Genomic DNA, 17906 nt, shown 5'->3' with positions numbered 1-17906 from the left:
CTCCCTGTGATGCTTTTTTTCTACTTTAACGTTCTATAATGTATGTTAATTTCATAATTTAACTTAATTGCAACGGCACAAAATACCAGTAAGATCAAAATTTGTAACTTAATACTTTTGTAGGAAAGAAATCGCCGATTAAATAATCGATTCAACATCGAAAGAAAAAGGAAGGAAATTCAACAGATGTTTTCTGTTCGTGGAATATCATTCGTGACAGAAGTCATAAAGTGAAAGTTATGCAAACATGTTATGCACTTATTTCAGCAGTACTGAAAGTAAGTATATGTTTCGTTTCAATATGTATGCACATGTCACATATGGTCTGCCGAGGTAAAAATGTTTTCAAAGTATCACACCTACTAAACAATAGTAAAATTATATAACATTATTTTTAATTGTATAATTTATATATTATATATATATATATATATATATATATATATATATATATATAAATATATATATAAATTTTATATATATATATATATATATGTCCTATTTTTTACACACATAATTCTTACATTATTCTTGCTAAATTAAATACCATTTTATAAAATATAAAAAATTATACATTTTTTAATATTAAACAAAGAATTAAGAAATAGTGGCCGTATTTAGAATAATATCAATTCTCAGGAAAGAATGCTTAAAAATAAAGTAATGAAATCATATATGCAGTTAGATTACATTAAAGTTTTGAAAGTGTTTACGTAGTATATTAAATATATAAAGAAGGACAATAAATGTAAAATTATAAGTTTATTGCATCATTTATTTTATTTATATCTTATTATGTGTAAATATAAAGTGCGATGCAAATATTATACAGGATATTTCCTAAGTAAGTACAAAAAACTTGAAGGGGATATTTCATGACTTATTTTAGAAAGAAATGGTCATAGATCATATTAAGTTTTTTAATGAGAAAATGATACTACCACTGTTTTTTCCAAGTTCAACAATTTTTTTTAACTTTCCGAACTGAAACTTTACAAAAACTGCCTCTTACTTTTTTGAAACAATGTGCCACTTTTGAGATAAGGTAAAAAAATGAAATTGAAAACTATAAATACAATCGTGTGTATCAATACTGGTCAATATCGGTACTCGTATATGATTCTTAATACATGTTCGCATACCAAATTTAAATAAAATATCTTTAAACGTTTCCCAGATTTTAGAAATTTTAATATTTTTTTCACTACTTTGACCTGTATTATAAAAAAGAACCAGTTTAGGGCATATGTTTGTAGAACCTTTTTGTCTTAAAATAAGCCGTGGAATATCTCCTTAAATTTTTTTATTCTTATACTTAGCCTGTATAGGGAAGACCAGGGCTAAGCCGATACTATTTTTTCAAAGGTAATTTTTAATATTTAATTAAAATTTTTAGGCAAATTCAATGATATATATTTAAAGAGTGTTTCTTCAGGTACAAAATTGATTCAGGAAGTTTTGCTGTACGTCGCTTTGTTTTGCCGCCAGGAAAGGAAAAGTGACGCGAAGACAAATTTTCGAATTGAAAAATGTCGGGGCGAACTCGACACCCCGCCGGGGCAAACTCAACACTTTGTTTGATCGACACAATTTGATCTGGAACTTATTTTTTTATTGTTTAAAAATAAAAATACATTGTTTATAAAATGAAAAAACATTGTGTATTAGAAACAAAAAGTCGGAATAAAGTAAACAATTATTTAAAATAATGAGAAAAAAAAAGATTAAACTTTTAATTATCTTTTTCTGAACTGTCTGAAAAACAATTTATACACGTTTAAACACACAATTTAAACTCGCGATCAGATGTGCGCACACATTCGTCATGAGCCATACGGTTGCATAAGATGCATTGTTTGTTATTAGAAGCTAATGAAATGTTTTCCGAACACACGCAACAGATATTCCTTAAATCGTCATCGGAATCGGACGAAACAGTGACTTTTTTTGCGATAATGTCACTTTAGGTTAGTGTCGTCTTTGCCCCGGTGGCGTCGTTTTTTACTTTTGTTACTCCAAAAATATATAAATTTTGAAAATATCCAAAAATTATTATCGGATTCGTATAAAGCATCGAATTTCCCATCAAAATCACTTACCGGTAGATTTGCAAGAGTAAAGCTCGATGAAAGAGTAGACATTTTCGAGAGATCAGAAAAATTACTTTTCACTATCAAAAACACTTATGTCGCGTTAAAAATTACACTATAACTCAGAATGTTACCAAATTCCGTTGACAATACTGGCACATAAAGACGCATTTACAGTAGCAAAGGCAAGTTTCTACGATAGATTTAAATTGGCAAAAAACCTAGTGTCAAGTTCGCCCCGCTGTCGGCTTAGCCCCGGTCTCCCCTATATTACTTAAAGCTTCTTACTCTTTCTCTCTCTCGTACATTAATTGTAAACGTTATTATAAAATCTTTCACTTTTGGCTCCTATTTGTTCTTCTTTCATGTTACGTATTGTATTCATTTTTTTTACACATAAGATATATTGCACGCTTTTGTCAACTTTCTACTGTTATAATAGTAATTGTTATACTATCGCATTGAATACATGAGAGCAGAGTAAGATACAGCTGCATTGGTTAGCTGTAAAATATTATGTTTGCTCTCATATAATCGTATCAAAATATGTTCAATTTATTATAACACAAAATTATTGTATATTGTATATAATATTATTGGTACTATATATCATATATGAAATATTTGTACATGGTAAATATTAGTAGGTATATAAAACGTATATAAAATATGTTTTACCGTTGCAAAACATTCTATAGATGCTATGAACAATCCACCGACACACAGGCCAAAACTCTTATTGCCTCTTTGCAACAGAAGTAGTATTAATCTTTGTATGTGTAAAGGAGTTACGTACCATCGAACTTTGTATCTAAAAACAATAATAATATTAGAAATTTAAGAAAATCGAGTATATATACATGAAGTCTCTACATCATATACGTGTATCTTTATTAATATCTATACTGCATTATATATCTCTTTTATGATGATAATTAAATTTTAAATGTATACAAAGTAGATACATTACTTACGCAGTGGCAAATACGTGGTTATTATGATCTATAATTTGTTGTCCAATGAAATTGGCCAAAAACATATATATAAAACACATAAGTGCAATTACAAGATTAACCAGAAATTCTTCAGAATTATATCCGAATAATACAATCTGAAAGACCTAATACACACAAATATACTACTGAGATCAACTCCTAACAGAAACATAGTATATGTAGTTTGCTACAGAATTTGGTGTAGGATTTATTGACTATAAATTAATGTATTAAATTTTTTAATACTTTCATAAATAAAAATTATAAATGTCAATCATAAGTATTGTATAATATTGTTAGTAGAAAGATAATAATAAGGTTTATTGTTAACATAAAACGGTATAAAGAAATGGCATGCATATTATTAAAAACTTACAGATAAGAACAGAAACTTACTCGAAAACTACTTAGGCTTAAAGCGAGCACTCCGACAGCGATTAAGGACATAAATGATATTTCAAATTTAGATATTAGATAGCTAGAGAATCTTCAAAAACAAAAATAAATTATTGCAAGAATTATTCATATATTATAGAATATATATGGTAAATACCAACGTTATAGCTTTTCGATGAATATCTACAGCATGAATTATGCCTTTATAAGCCAGAATCTCGTTCTGCACCTTAATATTATTTGATATACAAATTTGTATTGCTCTCTCAATACGATAACTGTAAATAATATAATTAACTATTAATAATTATATAAAGTTTTATACAAAAATAAGCAATATTTCAACAAAATAACAAATCTTGATTTTGTTGAGTCAGTATTAGCCCAAAATATTCATATGAACGTTTACGATAAAATTGCAACACTCGTAATATCATTAAACTCTTCTAAAATTTTTGACATAGAGATATAAATTAAATATGATATTTTTTTACTTTTATTTATTCTTTTTACTTTATTTCGTTTGATTTAAAATTCCACTTTCAAGTAAAATTAAAAAGTAATTTTACGTACACTGTACTTTATATTAACAAATCATACATATAAAGAATTTATTATTTTAATAAATGTATTAAAATAATAAATGTATTAATATTTTAATATATCAATTATTGAGCATTCTCATATATCTTGCAAAGTGAGACATAATATTTGTATTAAAAAAAATGTTTCTCAAGTGTGAATGTTAATAGGAAACGGAACTAATTCCTAATTTAAATAAGCCGGTTATTCTTAAGTTTATTATTTTACCTAGCAATTTCAAACATTCCGCAGGCATGTTGAAGATATGCAATCAGCATTGAACCTGTTGATATCACTACGAAACATCCTATCACCATAGTTGCATTTATATGAAAAAGCGGTAAGTAGAAATATTTTTTTTGATCGACAAAATATTCCATGGTAATTGGCGAATGATGTGATCGAGATGTGTTTGCAGGTAATATAATATATGTAAAGTTTGGCCATAATTGGATACTCACGAAAATAAACAAACCAAATAGAAAAACCACTAAAAAAGCATCCTACCATTATAAAATAGTAATATATAATATATAATATAATATATGTAATATGTAATGTAATTTTTTGCTGTTTAAAATTTGGATAATATCGCATCATAAAATGTTTTATACGTAAATATCTGTACTGCATATAAAAATATAATAATTTCTGTTATACAAGTTACTCTCTCCATTTTGTCTCTTATTATCATCAATGTCTTAAATTATATTTATCTATATATACTTAATAAATATAAGATTTATTATTTTAATATCATGTCTGTTGCTCATCATAAAAAATTATAAAGTGTATCGTGCACTGTTATTTCACATTTCAGTACAATGCCTATATATATATATATATATATATATATATATATATATATATATATATATATATATATAATTTCACCTCTCAGTCATATTTCTTATAACATTAGACTTGGAACGAAATACAAACTGTACAAAGTTAAAGTTACTTTATATGCATATTATATATACACAGTAATTAATATTGAGCTACAAAAAGATCTAAGCTCGGACCGAATGTGGCGTGTTATTCGTATTTAAAGTTATTTTTAATTACAAGAGCTTTTGAAGAAGAATTTCCTTATTTCTTCATCTTTGATACATTTAAATCCAAACATTAATGTAACTTTTTGCATTACTTAAAACTATATATCTTAATAAAAGTTTCAACAGAAGGTTTGAATAATAACCCGATAGCAGGTTTGAAATACAAGAAAAAATAGAAATCCGAAGATGTCTTACTTGTAAGACCAGTTGTATAATGTTTCGCGATACTTCCATATTTTTCTACGATAGCAATTTCGTTATTGTCTCTTAAATCGTTATAGATATGCTGAACTTGTTCCATTAAAAACTTTACCTATTCTTTCAATAAACGTTTATGCCACTTATTTTAATAAAATTTCAAAAGAGTTGTTAGATATTAAATTTTAGATATTATAATATTTATTTGAACAAATATAGTAGATAATTAACTTACCGTTTTACTATTAACATAAAAAGCATTATATTTTATGACTAGGCCACTGGAACCGATAGAGGGAGATAAAATCTTTATGATGAATTCTGCGGTACATTTTGAAGTTAACATTGTTGTGAGCTGTAAGTAATAAATTTCTTTAAGAAATTAGAAATTAAAAATTCGAATAAAAGAGCATTCTTATTTTTAACTTCCACACACATATTACAAGATATTTTTAGTTATTATTTTATACATAAAACAATTCTTAATAAAATATTTATAATTTTTTAATATTATTATAGTTGTAATTGACATTTAATACATTGGAACGTAATTGCATTATGTACGCACAAGTGTATAAATGTATATGTGCATTCACACAGATTTTCTTATATGAATAGAGAATAAGAGAATAATATTATTGATTATTTATTATATACCAGTTTTAAAATTTAAACTAAAATATTTTTTTTATTAAAATCCTCTATTGCATGACACACTCTATAACTCAATTAACATTTTCAAGGATATATCATATAGGTACAAATTGCTTCTATAGATGTGAGATGTGTGTCCAAGATAACACATGTAAGTATCATTAAAATTAAAATTGCTATACCTGAAATATAATGCCAGATATAAGTATACTATAGACGCAGATTAATTGCAGTTGAACATATTTGGATTTTTCATACGGCCACAAACCAACTGTCAGCAAAAGAATTCGGTTAAGATTGAAGTATTTATCTACAACATTGATCATCTCTCTGCTAGCACTGAAATAGTTATGACGGGGATGTAATGGACGAAGATCCGCTTATCCCTACCACATTCAGTTTACCCATTAAATATTCTCTCTTCTAGCATCAATTTTAATGTTTTACAATTTAAGCTATTTTCCGTAATTTACCCTAAAGGCTTAAAAAAATTCACTACGTAGAATATCGTTCTTACATCGACACGCAATTGCAATTTAATATTTATATCTTCGCGATGAGCTCGGCAATTGAGTAATCGATTCAAGAACCGAAAGAAATTCAACAGATGTTTCTTTCTCATAGAACATTCATAAGGAAAATTCTGCTGTAAAGCTTCTGCCAGCGCACTAGTCGTATTTCGGCGATTCTTATCCACGTGCTTCATTATGTATGTCAGTATACATATATGAAGAGACACGGCAGTGTCTCACGCAGTGTCTCAAGTATGCGCTCGCGACAAAGGCAACGAGACAGAAAATGTATCTACATCCGAATCACGTCGAATTAAACGGAGGTACGACTGTCTTATCTAAAAAACGGCTAAGCAGATGAAATTTTTAATAAATTTAATCGATTGCTTGGCGTCATACTATATAATAAAAATGTCTTTATTTTTCTCTACATTATATATAACATTAAGAGAGATTTTTTAAATACATGTATATGGTAAAGTCGGTATGTGGTAATTTATATTCAAACGTTATCATATATAATTCATGACAGAGAAAATTCTCCAAAAATATCTCGTGTACTACACAACTGCGAATTATAATCCACACATAATATTATTGTTGATATATGTATATAACACATAATTTTCGCCATTTTTCTATTTTTTGTACTTTTCCCTTATAACTTTATTTTTTGTTCCCTTATAACTTTCCTTTTTTGCATATATTAACGTTTTATAATTTAATTTAATTCTAATTGATTTAGCTTAATTGTAACGGCGCGAAATAACAGTGAGATCAAAATATTTGTAATTTAACATTTTTGCGGGAAAGTATTTGCCGCTTAAATAATCGATTCAACGTCGGAAGAAAAAGAAAGGAAATTCAACAGATGTTTTCTGTTCATGGAATATCATTCGCGAGACAAGTCACAAAGTGAAAGTTTTGCAAACATATTATGCGCTTTTCAGCTGTGCTTGCCCATATGTTTCGTTTCAATATGCACATGTTGTATATAGTCTGCCGCGATAAAAATGTTTTAAAAATATCATACATACAGTAATATAATTATGTAACATTATTTTACACAGTATAATTTACGTTCCTATTTTTTTACATATATAATTTTTACGTGATTTTTACTAAATTAAATAAAATTTTATAAAACGAAATTGTACGTCTCTTTTGATCTAATTTTATTAATATTTTTTAGATGTAACATTACAATGGGTCGTCTTGTATAAATTATTGTTCATGAGAAAATTGTTCTCATATTTGTTATATGGGAAAATTTTTCGGATTTTCTTTATTAATTATATATATACGCGAGGTACAAAATATAATCTAACAGAAAAATTACGCCAATTTTTATTTGGAAACAAGAAGAAAACTGCGTTATATAGTATTTATATATGATATAAAATTAAGGTATAGATAAATAATAAGTCTTTATTAAAATTAAATTTGAAGGTATATCGAGAGAGAAGATCAATATAGGATCACAGCTTAATACAGCTCATTTTATAATTAGCTGTATTAATATTACGATACATGAATTTTATAACATCCGGGACAACATCGCAAATAAAATACATATTGCAGAGAGGATATATATTATAGTTTTGTTTGAAGGATGAAGATAAATATTAACTAATTTTCTTTTGTGAGTAAAGAATTATAGGCGCTTCATGGCACATTTGCACTTGACGTGTCATTTTTTGCTGTGCTCGAGGTTTCGCTTTCGGTATTCTTGCTATTCTCAGCGGATGATGATTCAGGTACCTACGAGAGAAATTAAAATATTAGACAACATATAAATCAATGATAATCTATATATAAAATTATCACGTGCTTTTACCTGACGAGGTAGATTGGGCAGGGTAGATGGCAGCCTACAGTTGGGTAAAACATCTGGCATGGGCGGAGGGACCGGTGGTTCACCGTAAGCTTCATGAAGCTCCTCCAGTCTTATGCAGAGAGCGGTACCACGTTTGCTCGTAGCGTTCATTTTTTTCATAAGCCAATCGGCCTGCTCCTCCAAACGTTTTAATCGATCGGCACGTGTCGCTAAAACTTCCTCAGGAGTTTGGGATTTAGTCGATGTGATTTCTGTTTGCGAGTTTGTCGCGCTTTCCCGCAACTCGTCTCTAGATGCCGATCTAATCGAAGGCGTAGGACTGACGTCGGCCGTAGGAAATTCTCGAACCGTGTCCAAACTCGAAGAGGAATCCACGGAGATATTGTCGGAATCTGCGACGTTATCTACTGGTTTGAAAGGTCGTTGATCCCTACCTTCTATCGACTCCTCTTCGTGACTTGATGACACTGTAGTCGAGCAGGTGGTACAGTTATCCGTAAAATTGTCCACTTCTGTCGCGGCTGCGCCGAACACTGGAGTAAGAAAACGATTAGACGGACCTACGATCAAGGGATTGCTGAACTGCACGCTTTTTGACGAGGGTAATAATGCAGTAGATGCAGGAAGAGGTCCGATGGAAAAGACAGACATCGTGCCGATTGTATTCACAACAGTAGCGATGGGTGCAGAAACGGGCGATGATGGAACACTTTCGGATTTTATTTTCTCACCGTCATCGTGGTGCAGCTCTGACAAATTTCTGATCACGGTTGACGATGATTCGGGCAATTCACCATTATCTACCGCCGAAGATAGGTCAATGCTCGTAGCTGTTCGTTTCAGTGTCTTCACAGTGGGTGACGAACACTGAGATTCAGTAGCCGGTGTCCAAGATTGCGGATTTCTGTCGCAGAAATCCGTTTCGGAAGTAGTCATTTGATCAGTTTTTGTGTCGCTAGTTTCAGGAATTAGATTGTCGCACGAATCTTTGAAGGGTGTCGTTATTCTCTCCCGTGAAGTCGAAACATTCTCGTCTGATTCTCCATCATCAATTTTTATAAGATCTTGTATAACATTGGTGAGAGCTTGATCCAAAGGATCCAGAATCTCTTGCGTATCTTCCACAATGCGCTGTTCAAAATTATATCGATTAGTCATCGATAAAATATTCTAAATACGATTTCCTGCAATTTCGCTTACATCAACTTCCGTCGCGTTAATAAGTTCTGAATCAATATGTGTGATTTCTGCCTCGTCCAATTCCGCCTCGGTCTCCGGAGTCGGCGTGCGTTGTTCTAAAGTCACCGAGGAACCAGTCTTCGACTCTGATAGTTCAGTATCTGTCGGCTGTTCGGATTCTGTGTCCGGTGTCGGTGCTCTAGGACTCTCCTATATTAGTTCAAGACACATTTTTTTAAGAATAAAAATTACAAAAATTTGTAGATTAGTAAAAACCTTTCGTGTCCGTCGGCGAGGACCATGTCTGATTCGTCCCTCATTCGCTTCTTCTTCGTCGGTGTCATCACCTCTCTCGTCGCTGAAGCCGCTTTCAGCGCTACATGGAATAATTGAAATATGAATCGGCAATTGCAGAACAATTTTCGTATAATAAATAATAAAACATAGTTCTAAAAATCTCTAATACTGTAATGCAAGCAATAGAAACATTAAGATATCTTAAATAATTTTAACACAATCTAGTTGTAATCTGTTGGGAGAAAAAAAAACAAACCAGATTTGATACTCGTAGTTTCTAATAACCAATCATAAAATTCGTAAATATTAATAAAAATAAAAATAATATTATTTTTATAAAGTCTACTTCCAAAAAAATAAAACTTAAGTTTGTAATATTTTCAATTCTCATTATTTAGAGATATATCAGTATTGAGTTAAAACACAGTGACATTTATAATAAAATCGTGAATAAGAAACCTATTGAAAGAATCATGGGCAGCTAAAGCTTTCCGTGCAGCAAACTCGCGACGCAAGTTTCTCCATTCCCGTTCGGTATTCGTGTTCTTTTGTCTAGCCGATTCCCACTTCTCTCTGCAGTATTCCAACTCCTGCTTCAATTCCTGCAACATTTTCCTCTTCTCTTGCAGTTCGTATCTTAATATCTCCTCGTGTGTGTGCAACTGCTGATGCTGCGCCTGCATCCGGCCGACGATATTCCATGTTTTCGCCAACTCAACCGACACCATAGAGAGTCTCTTCTCCTAGATATTGAAACAAATAATGATAAATTTCTATTGTATCATTTATACGTGAATGCTTAGAAGACCATTTACCTGTTCGCCCAGTTTACTTTCCAAATGAGTGTTCAACTGCTTCATGCGATTCATCTCCTTTTCCAAATGCTTCTTCTCGAGAATCAGTTCCTTCAAACGAATATAAGTTTTGCTGACGGATATTACCAATGTTGGGCCGGCCGGAGTATCCACAGACTTGTAACAGCTGTTCGGATCCGAACAGGACGCAACGGAAACGCTCGGAGAGGTCACCGCGTGACAACTAAGTAGTTCCAATAAAACGCGCCACACCTACAACGTAATTTCACAATTACTTTAACGATGTCGACTTGTGTATTAAAACGAGAGCACATAATCGTATAATTGTCAGTATTACTGTGACGTACATTAACGTGATTTAAATTAACATTCAAAAATGCATGAATTATATTATAAGAATTAATATATGTATATATTCTTTTTTATGAATATTGACCTTAGGTAAATTATGGGCGATATCTTCTTCTTGCAGATCATCTTCCTTCCTGTCAACTTCGCCGACATTTTCTACACTACTCTCTTCACTCGTGTGTTTCTGGGATGCTTTACCGCCTTCGACTTGTTCAATCAAATCCAAAAGAAGTTTAGGAAGAGCCGCTGCTTCGGTACTTTCTTCCCTGGCTATGTCACTTATAAGATCGTGATTCTCCTGCAGCGTTAAAATCAAATTAATTATTATTTTCGTTCTTTTTACTTATATATTTTCTTTTATAAAACTTGTAACTTTTTTATAAATGTTAAAATATTAATTATTTTTAGTGATAAACTATAAATATGTATATAATGAATCAATAACACGATACCTGTAGCAACTGAGTTAAACGATCAAGGTCCATGTCCGCAGAAGAAGCTCCGAGCAGCATCTGCGTGAATAATCCATTAATAAGAGACATTTGATTCTGCAGATCTCTGCAATCCGCCTTGGTTAATCCCAATTGCGATTCCAAGTTTGTTATTTCTGAGTCCTGAGCGTCGACCTGGCGTGCGTGTAACATCACATAAGAATATCAAACTCTAACAATCATAAAAAAAAAAAAAAAATCGAACGGTAACACTTCGATACCTTGTCTTCAGCTTTTTTAAGCTCCTCCTCCAAGTTTACCGATTTCTTCAAAGTGTATTCCAGTTTCTGTTTCACATCCGTCAGCTCCTTGGTCGCGGAATCTTTCAACTCGGACAAGATCCTCAGCCTCTCGTTGTAGAGGCTTTTCAGCGCGTTTATATTCTCTAGCTGTCGGTCGCATTCGACTCCCACGTCATCTTGGACTTCCAGGAAACTTCTGTCGCCCAATCTGACCAACAGTTGAGCCAGATAATTCTTCAGCTCATTGGTCTGACGTTCTCGTGCAATGAGAGACACGCGTGTCTTACTGGTCACTTCCGTCAAGCAGCGAATGCGTTGTCGGTGACGCTCTGGATCGGACTCCAGGTGGTAACGAAGGTCGTCCACCTTCTCAATTTGGTATCGCACGTCATTCCTCAACTCATCGGACACCTGAAACAAGCCTGCACCTGCGTACTCATTCACGGATTTCGATTGCAAATAAAAATGTATGACAAACAATACCTTTAGGGTGCGCGTCAATCGTTGCGCTTCCACGCGTTTCAACGCTTTCTCGTTTTCATCTGCGTGCTTGTGCTCCTCTCGTTCTTTCATCGTAGCCTTCGCAAAATCGCGATTCGCAAGATCGAGATCTTGCGGATTGCTATGAGCGGAACGTAATTGAGCCAACATGCTCGACGTTTCGGAATGAGCTTCCTTCTCAGCGTCCAATTCTCTTCTAAGTCTTTCCATCTCGGACGAGACCGCCGCAATGGCTCTATGTCTAGCTTCCCTCTTCATGGTTAGTTCCTTTCTAAATTCGTCCATACTGGCAGAGGCACAATTTGGATTCGACGCACTTTCCGGTATGTCGTCTATTGAATCTATAGCATATAAACGCTCGATTTTATTTTGTGAGTTAAAACACGATTCACTCATACAATGTTATTATATTAGAATAGTATAATGAAATCTTTTATAGACAATATAAAATATACCAATATCATCTCTCGAAACAACATCGTCCTCGTTCCTTCTTTCAGTCTTCATAGTCTCCTTCAGTCTTTGAATCTCCTGCGTAGCGTCTTTAAGAGCCTTAATCTGCTTTATTTTGTCCGAGACTTCTTCGGACAATTGTGCCCGCAATTCTGATATCTCTTGGCTTTCCGCGTTCTTAATCCGTTCAGTCTCGAGCAATGATTTTTGCAAATTTTGTTCCAAAATTGAAATTTTCGCGTCGGCAGTGTCTTTTTCCGACTGAAAGATATCGACCTCTTTCAGCAATCTTTCGACCTCTTTCTTAGCGCAATCCAAGTGTTTCGTCAGTTCGTCGTATTGTTGTTTGCGTTCATGCAAATTAGCTTCTACCGTTGCATATCGCGTTCTCAGTTCCTAAATAAAAAAAGACAATGTTTATTATAGAATGTTTTAATGTACGTTGGCGCTAAACTGATCGCAACAAGAAATTATGCAAATGACCAAGACTCTTGATTTCTTCCTGCAAGCCCTAGAATCTGAAGGTTTAGAATATTACCATACCTCATAATCTACGCCTAATTTTTCCGCTAAATTTTTCTGATCTGTCAGACTGCGCAGCAGTCTTTCGTTCGCGCTTTGAAATTCCAGTCGATCCGCTTTCAATCTTTCAATTTCTTCCGACAATTTAAATATTTCTCCGCTCCCTGAATTTTTCATCGAATCTTGTTCGTCATCTCTCAACCTTGCGCGTCTTCTGCGCACTTTATCTAAATCTACATTCACGGAACACGAGTTTTCGTCTAATCTAGGAATATTCGTCTCGGAATTATCGGAATGAGCACTACAGCATATTTGACCATTCGTTTCCTTCCTGATCGTGCCACAATCGTCAGGTACTTCACTAATACCATCAATCACGAAGTGATTCGTTCGTCGCTCCGTCGATTCGCAACGCAATTCCGCGGATCTCGAACAGGAATTCTCGTTCTTCGTATCTCGCGTCTTCAGAGAATTCTCCGACGTTTCCGTTCTGGAGCATAATTTACTGTCTTCTTGCAAGCCTCGTTGTTTGCACTGTTCAAAATTGCACGCTGCCAGCAATTTTTCTAGTTTAACGACACGCTGCTGCAGTCTTCGTATTTCTTCCTTTTCTCCGTCTTCATCCTGCAGTCTTTTCAGAGGAACATCCTCGCATATTTCCCGATTCTCCGTCGAAATCATCTGCTTCCGATTTTCTCTATCCTTCGACAACTCCAAATATAACGCTTCCATACGCGCTAGCGCTGCACTATGCGCATTAGCTAATTGATGATTGGCCATAGCCAGCTGCGAGATGATTCGCGAAAGCTCGACGATTTCATTATTCTGTTGACACATTAGGGGATCGTGACTATCGGCAGACTGCCAGCCTGTCATTTTCGTGGCGCACGTTAACTGCAAACGTAAATAAGCGGACTGTAATTTCGGATCCTAGTTCGTTAAAAACTTAAGACGCAATCTTTAATTGTACCGAAATGTCTCTTTTTTTACGAAACTTGATTGATATCGATCAAGATATGAACAATGCCAATTTTAAAAATTTATCTTGTGAAATTTAACATGTGTGACAAACGATGAATCACGCGATTTCAAACAAAGAAGATAAAGGAAACAAAGACATTTTCTCTTTTTTCTTTTGCAAAACGTTAATACGCGATTAAAAAGTGTCTCGCGCAAATTTACACTTTTCGAAAGAAAAATTTCACCGGCTTTCGAGAGATAATGATCCGCCCTCGACGATTCGCAATAGTACACTGGGATAGAACGCAACGTTGCCGCAAACCGACCGAGAATAAGCACGTGATCGCGACCGATGACTGTAGAGACGACTTTTCGTGACTGTGAGTCAGTGTGTTCTCTGAAAACACGAATTGGAGAGAAGCCAGCTTCTTGGCCAACAGAAGAACCGGCTTCCGCGAGATAAAACAGCGTGATTTTTTTCCAGAAAATCGCAGGTGCAACTCGACGATGGCAATGCCCGAGTTTAATTTAGCTACACCCATACAAGCAGACAGTGGAGATGAATATCGGTAGCATATAAGTTTCGCTATCGCTCGCGGAAAAGTGTACTCGCCAAGTTCGTTGTTTGTCGGTGAAAATGACATGCAACAATGAACTAAGAATTTAATATAACAAAGCAAAGAAGAGAAAAGAAGAACAAACAACGATTTACCAGAGTCTCATGTTTGGGAGGCAGCATACTCGATAGGCTGGGTGCCGTTGGCCTCTGATCCCAGAATTCGCCAGTCCTCAAGGTCGCGTAGGGGCTCGGACCCTGTGTGCCAAAGTATCAAATAAATTCAAAATTTCTGTCTCTCTGTCTCTCTCTCTCTCTCTCTCTCTCTCTCTTCAAATACATATTTGGTTAGCGACGTACTTGCAACTGTGAGTGATCCTCCCTCTTATAGATACTCGTTCCGACATACGTTCTTTGTCTTCGGTCGTTCGTGGGGCAATCTTCCGGATGCGAAGGTATTTCTGCCTCATGTTCGCTCGCAGAGATCAAAGCCGGCGGACCACTACTGCTACTTGAGACTCCCATTATTTAAATTTTTCACTTACCGGAGTGAAAAGTATATGGATTTTTCGATTATTTTCCCTGTAAAAAATTTTGCTGAATATCTAATTCGGTAGCATAATGTTCCTTATTTTGCCTAAAGTATAATGATGAGATAGATAATCTTTTCCTAATGTAAATACAATAATATAAATACGGAAATACATACAATCTTGCCTTCAATTTTGATTTTGAACTCTGAACTTGTAATTTAACATATCAAAATGTTTCTAAACTGTCAAAATTGCATACTTATCAATTTGTAGATGTATAGTTACCGAAAGAAGAAGTTTGGATTGTGCAAGCTTTTATTTTTAGAAACTAGTTCGATCTAGATTGTATCCCGACTCTCACTTTAAAAACTAAGTAGGATAAAAAACCTAGATTAGCAGGGTAAAAATAGAAACACATTCGATTTAGCGCTTTTAATTACAACGCGAAAATAACAAATAACCGTTTAATGGAAGCAAGTGCAACATATTGTAGCTTAATACGCTCATACATATCACGGAAAGATATGCGTAGACTTTAATATAGGTATTAAATAAAACTAACTAATAGATGTTATCATGTATAACAGCGAAGATTCGGCATTCCGTTTTCAGGATGGCAGCCGTACAAGCGAGAGTTTTCGGATACAGCGATTCAGAATCCAAGTAAAAGTCGCTCACCAATAGTCAATCGTGAAATTTGTTCGTGGCTTCGATTTCTCCAAGGGTCAACGACGAGTCTGTCTGACTACTGTCGTCGTTGCTAGCGGGCACCGACTCGCATCTCTAAAAATACCATTTCGAAAGACCGCCTGCGCAAATAAGCCGACGATATACGTCTTCGCATCGAATTCGTGCGCAGAAGCGTTGCTTTAGACTTCCGCGCGTATTTCACATCCTAGGAAGCCATCCATTAATCACGAGAAAACAAATCCAAGTCAAGAGAGATTTTCCGATGGCTATTGCGTTTTATATCTTTATAAGGGGATGATATTTTACGTAACAAGCACCAAAGAACTTCAGTCTTTTATTCTAACAAAATATGGAAAATATTTAAAAAATAATTCAAGGGCTAAAACGTAAATAATGCTCGACAAATTGAATAAAAATATATAATTAATATGAATCAGAAATTAATTTTGTTATTTGTTCTCAGTAATAAAATGCAAAAGAGTAATTTGTTGAATTACCAGCGTTATAAATTCTTATTATTTATTTCACGTCGCCTGAGAAAGACGTTTCAAACTATTATTAACCGGTTATTGCGATAAATACCACATGCCTCAGTGGTCGAATTGGTATGACAACCTTCACGGAATGAGGGAAGTTCCAGGTTCGAATCCTGGCTGAGGTAATATTTTTCGCAATAAATTCTTTACACTTTTTAAATAATTAAATCGTGTCGATTTAATTGTGGGGAGGGAAGGGTTTTTTAATGTTCCAACGATAACTGTGTTTCAAGTCCGGCTGTGATCGGCGCGCAGTAAAAAGTTGGAATATCAATGTATTACGCAAAAATTAATATTGAGCTGCCTAAGATCTAAGCTTGGACCGAAAACGGCTTGTATCTTATTCGATTGTGTTATAAATTCTACTTTGAGATACAGCACGCACAGTTAATAGAATAAACAACTATTTTAAGGTGCTTTCAAGTCTTCAGACAGTAGATGCACTCGGGAAAACGTAAACGTCCTAACAATAGCCTCGCACGTATTCTATATTTAGGTAGTTTTTCGAACTGTTCGTCATCGCTATCGCAGCACTCATTTTAAAAGAAAAATCGACTTATTCTCCTCCATTTTTCATTTACAACATTGCGTTGTACTCAACGTAGTAATTAAAAGCGCTCAATCAAATATATTTTTAATTTAATTTTATTTTTTCTATTCTTCGTACTTCATCTTTAAAGAGAATCGAATTACGATTTAAATCAATCTAGTTTCCAAAAATAAAATCTGACACAGCTCCTTTTTCTTGTAGGAACTCTACATTTATATATTGATATGTATTCAATTAACAGTTTAAAATATATCAAATGTAAGTTGCATTCAATATTGACATATCGAGGAAATAATGGGAACAATTTTAATTTTTATAACAAAATAAATTTTAGTCTTTTTTCTATTTCTCATTTTTCAAACAGATCTTTTTTTAAAGATCAGAAATAAAATCTAGGCGAAATAATAAATATAGCGTAAAGTAATTGGTGTGAGTAATATGCAAGGAAGCATTACATTTATTTAAAACAACGAAGGTGAATGCGGAAATAAATGGCCTCGCTAACAAATGATCAACAGCAGGTAAAGTAATGCTCCATAACATCTGTCGGACTTGGACACGTCGTATACTCGTAGATAAAAGCTATACCTTTCACATATTTTGTGATTAAATTCTGTCGAGAGAAGTTTCGCTGAAACATTTGGTATTTTATCGGTAAATTACGGACTTCATCGCGGAGTTACCGAAAAGCGAAGGTGTATCTAGATAACGCATTGTAAAGAGATCGTTACAAACGTTACAAACGTTGTCCCGACATCTCCTTTCGTTCTTCCCGACGTACATCTCGGGTCACGAATAAAAAACAAAATAAATGAAAATTTATTAAAGAATTCATAGCCTCGTACGTTTTAATAATAAATTCCGTATACGACAGGGCGTGCGGTTTTCGCGAATAATTTCAGTCGCGA

At 33.7% G+C, this 17906-nt stretch overlaps 2 protein-coding genes and 1 long non-coding RNA gene across 16 annotated transcripts in view; 1 reads left to right on the top strand and 2 right to left on the bottom strand.

Annotated features, from left to right (window-relative positions):
• The window catches only part of LOC139820493 (uncharacterized), a 29661-nt gene extending 23314 nt beyond the window's left edge, over positions 1 to 6347 (top strand). For all 10 annotated transcript variants that reach the window (XR_011733976.1, XR_011733979.1, XR_011733977.1 and 7 more), the window contains 6 exons: positions 124 to 278; positions 4316 to 4403; positions 4482 to 4582; positions 5597 to 5676; positions 6063 to 6124; positions 6207 to 6347. This is a non-coding gene — a long non-coding RNA (uncharacterized lncRNA). The remainder of the gene's footprint in view (positions 1 to 123; positions 279 to 4315; positions 4404 to 4481; positions 4583 to 5596; positions 5677 to 6062; positions 6125 to 6206) is intronic.
• On the bottom strand, positions 1989 to 6299 carry LOC139820488 (uncharacterized). Of its 2 annotated transcripts, XM_071790811.1 has the most exons (9): positions 6156 to 6299; positions 5555 to 5674; positions 5317 to 5434; positions 4292 to 4553; positions 3643 to 3759; positions 3482 to 3572; positions 3065 to 3210; positions 2769 to 2901; positions 1989 to 2594 (listed from the first exon to the last, which is right to left on the bottom strand). In XM_071790811.1, exons 1-9 carry the CDS (start codon positions 6297 to 6299, stop codon positions 2544 to 2546), a joined length of 1182 nt encoding a protein of 393 aa, XP_071646912.1. In that variant the 3' UTR covers positions 1989 to 2543. The 2 variants fall into 2 exon arrangements, with proteins under 2 accessions (XP_071646912.1, XP_071646911.1); XM_071790810.1 differs by having other exon boundaries at positions 1989 to 2901.
• Positions 6348 to 6872: 525 nt separating the features above from the next.
• Positions 6873 to 16022, bottom strand: LOC139820483 (uncharacterized). Of its 4 annotated transcripts, none has more exons than XM_071790798.1 (15): positions 15901 to 16022; positions 15050 to 15271; positions 14846 to 14947; positions 13195 to 14067; positions 12654 to 13047; positions 12181 to 12539; positions 11677 to 12108; positions 11417 to 11590; positions 11050 to 11262; positions 10614 to 10865; positions 10258 to 10541; positions 9778 to 9877; positions 9523 to 9711; positions 8323 to 9453; positions 6873 to 8246 (listed from the first exon to the last, which is right to left on the bottom strand). In XM_071790798.1, exons 2-15 carry the CDS (start codon positions 15212 to 15214, stop codon positions 8151 to 8153), a joined length of 4764 nt encoding a protein of 1587 aa, XP_071646899.1. In that variant the 5' UTR covers positions 15215 to 15271; positions 15901 to 16022; the 3' UTR covers positions 6873 to 8150. The 4 variants fall into 4 exon arrangements, with proteins under 4 accessions (XP_071646899.1, XP_071646900.1, XP_071646902.1 ...); XM_071790799.1 differs by lacking the exon at positions 15901 to 16022 and adding an exon at positions 15508 to 15591; XM_071790801.1 differs by lacking the exons at positions 14846 to 14947; positions 15050 to 15271; positions 15901 to 16022 and adding an exon at positions 14379 to 14690 and having other exon boundaries at positions 8323 to 8855; positions 9054 to 9453.
• Between the last annotated feature and the right edge of the window lie 1884 nt (positions 16023 to 17906).

This window comes from Temnothorax longispinosus, chromosome 10 (genome assembly GCF_030848805.1).
Source record: "Temnothorax longispinosus isolate EJ_2023e chromosome 10, Tlon_JGU_v1, whole genome shotgun sequence".
NCBI classification, from domain to species: Eukaryota; Metazoa; Arthropoda; class Insecta; order Hymenoptera; family Formicidae; genus Temnothorax; species Temnothorax longispinosus.
The sequence above is the reverse complement of the archived record's forward strand: the minus strand, read 5'-3'. Positions and strand labels throughout refer to the sequence as shown.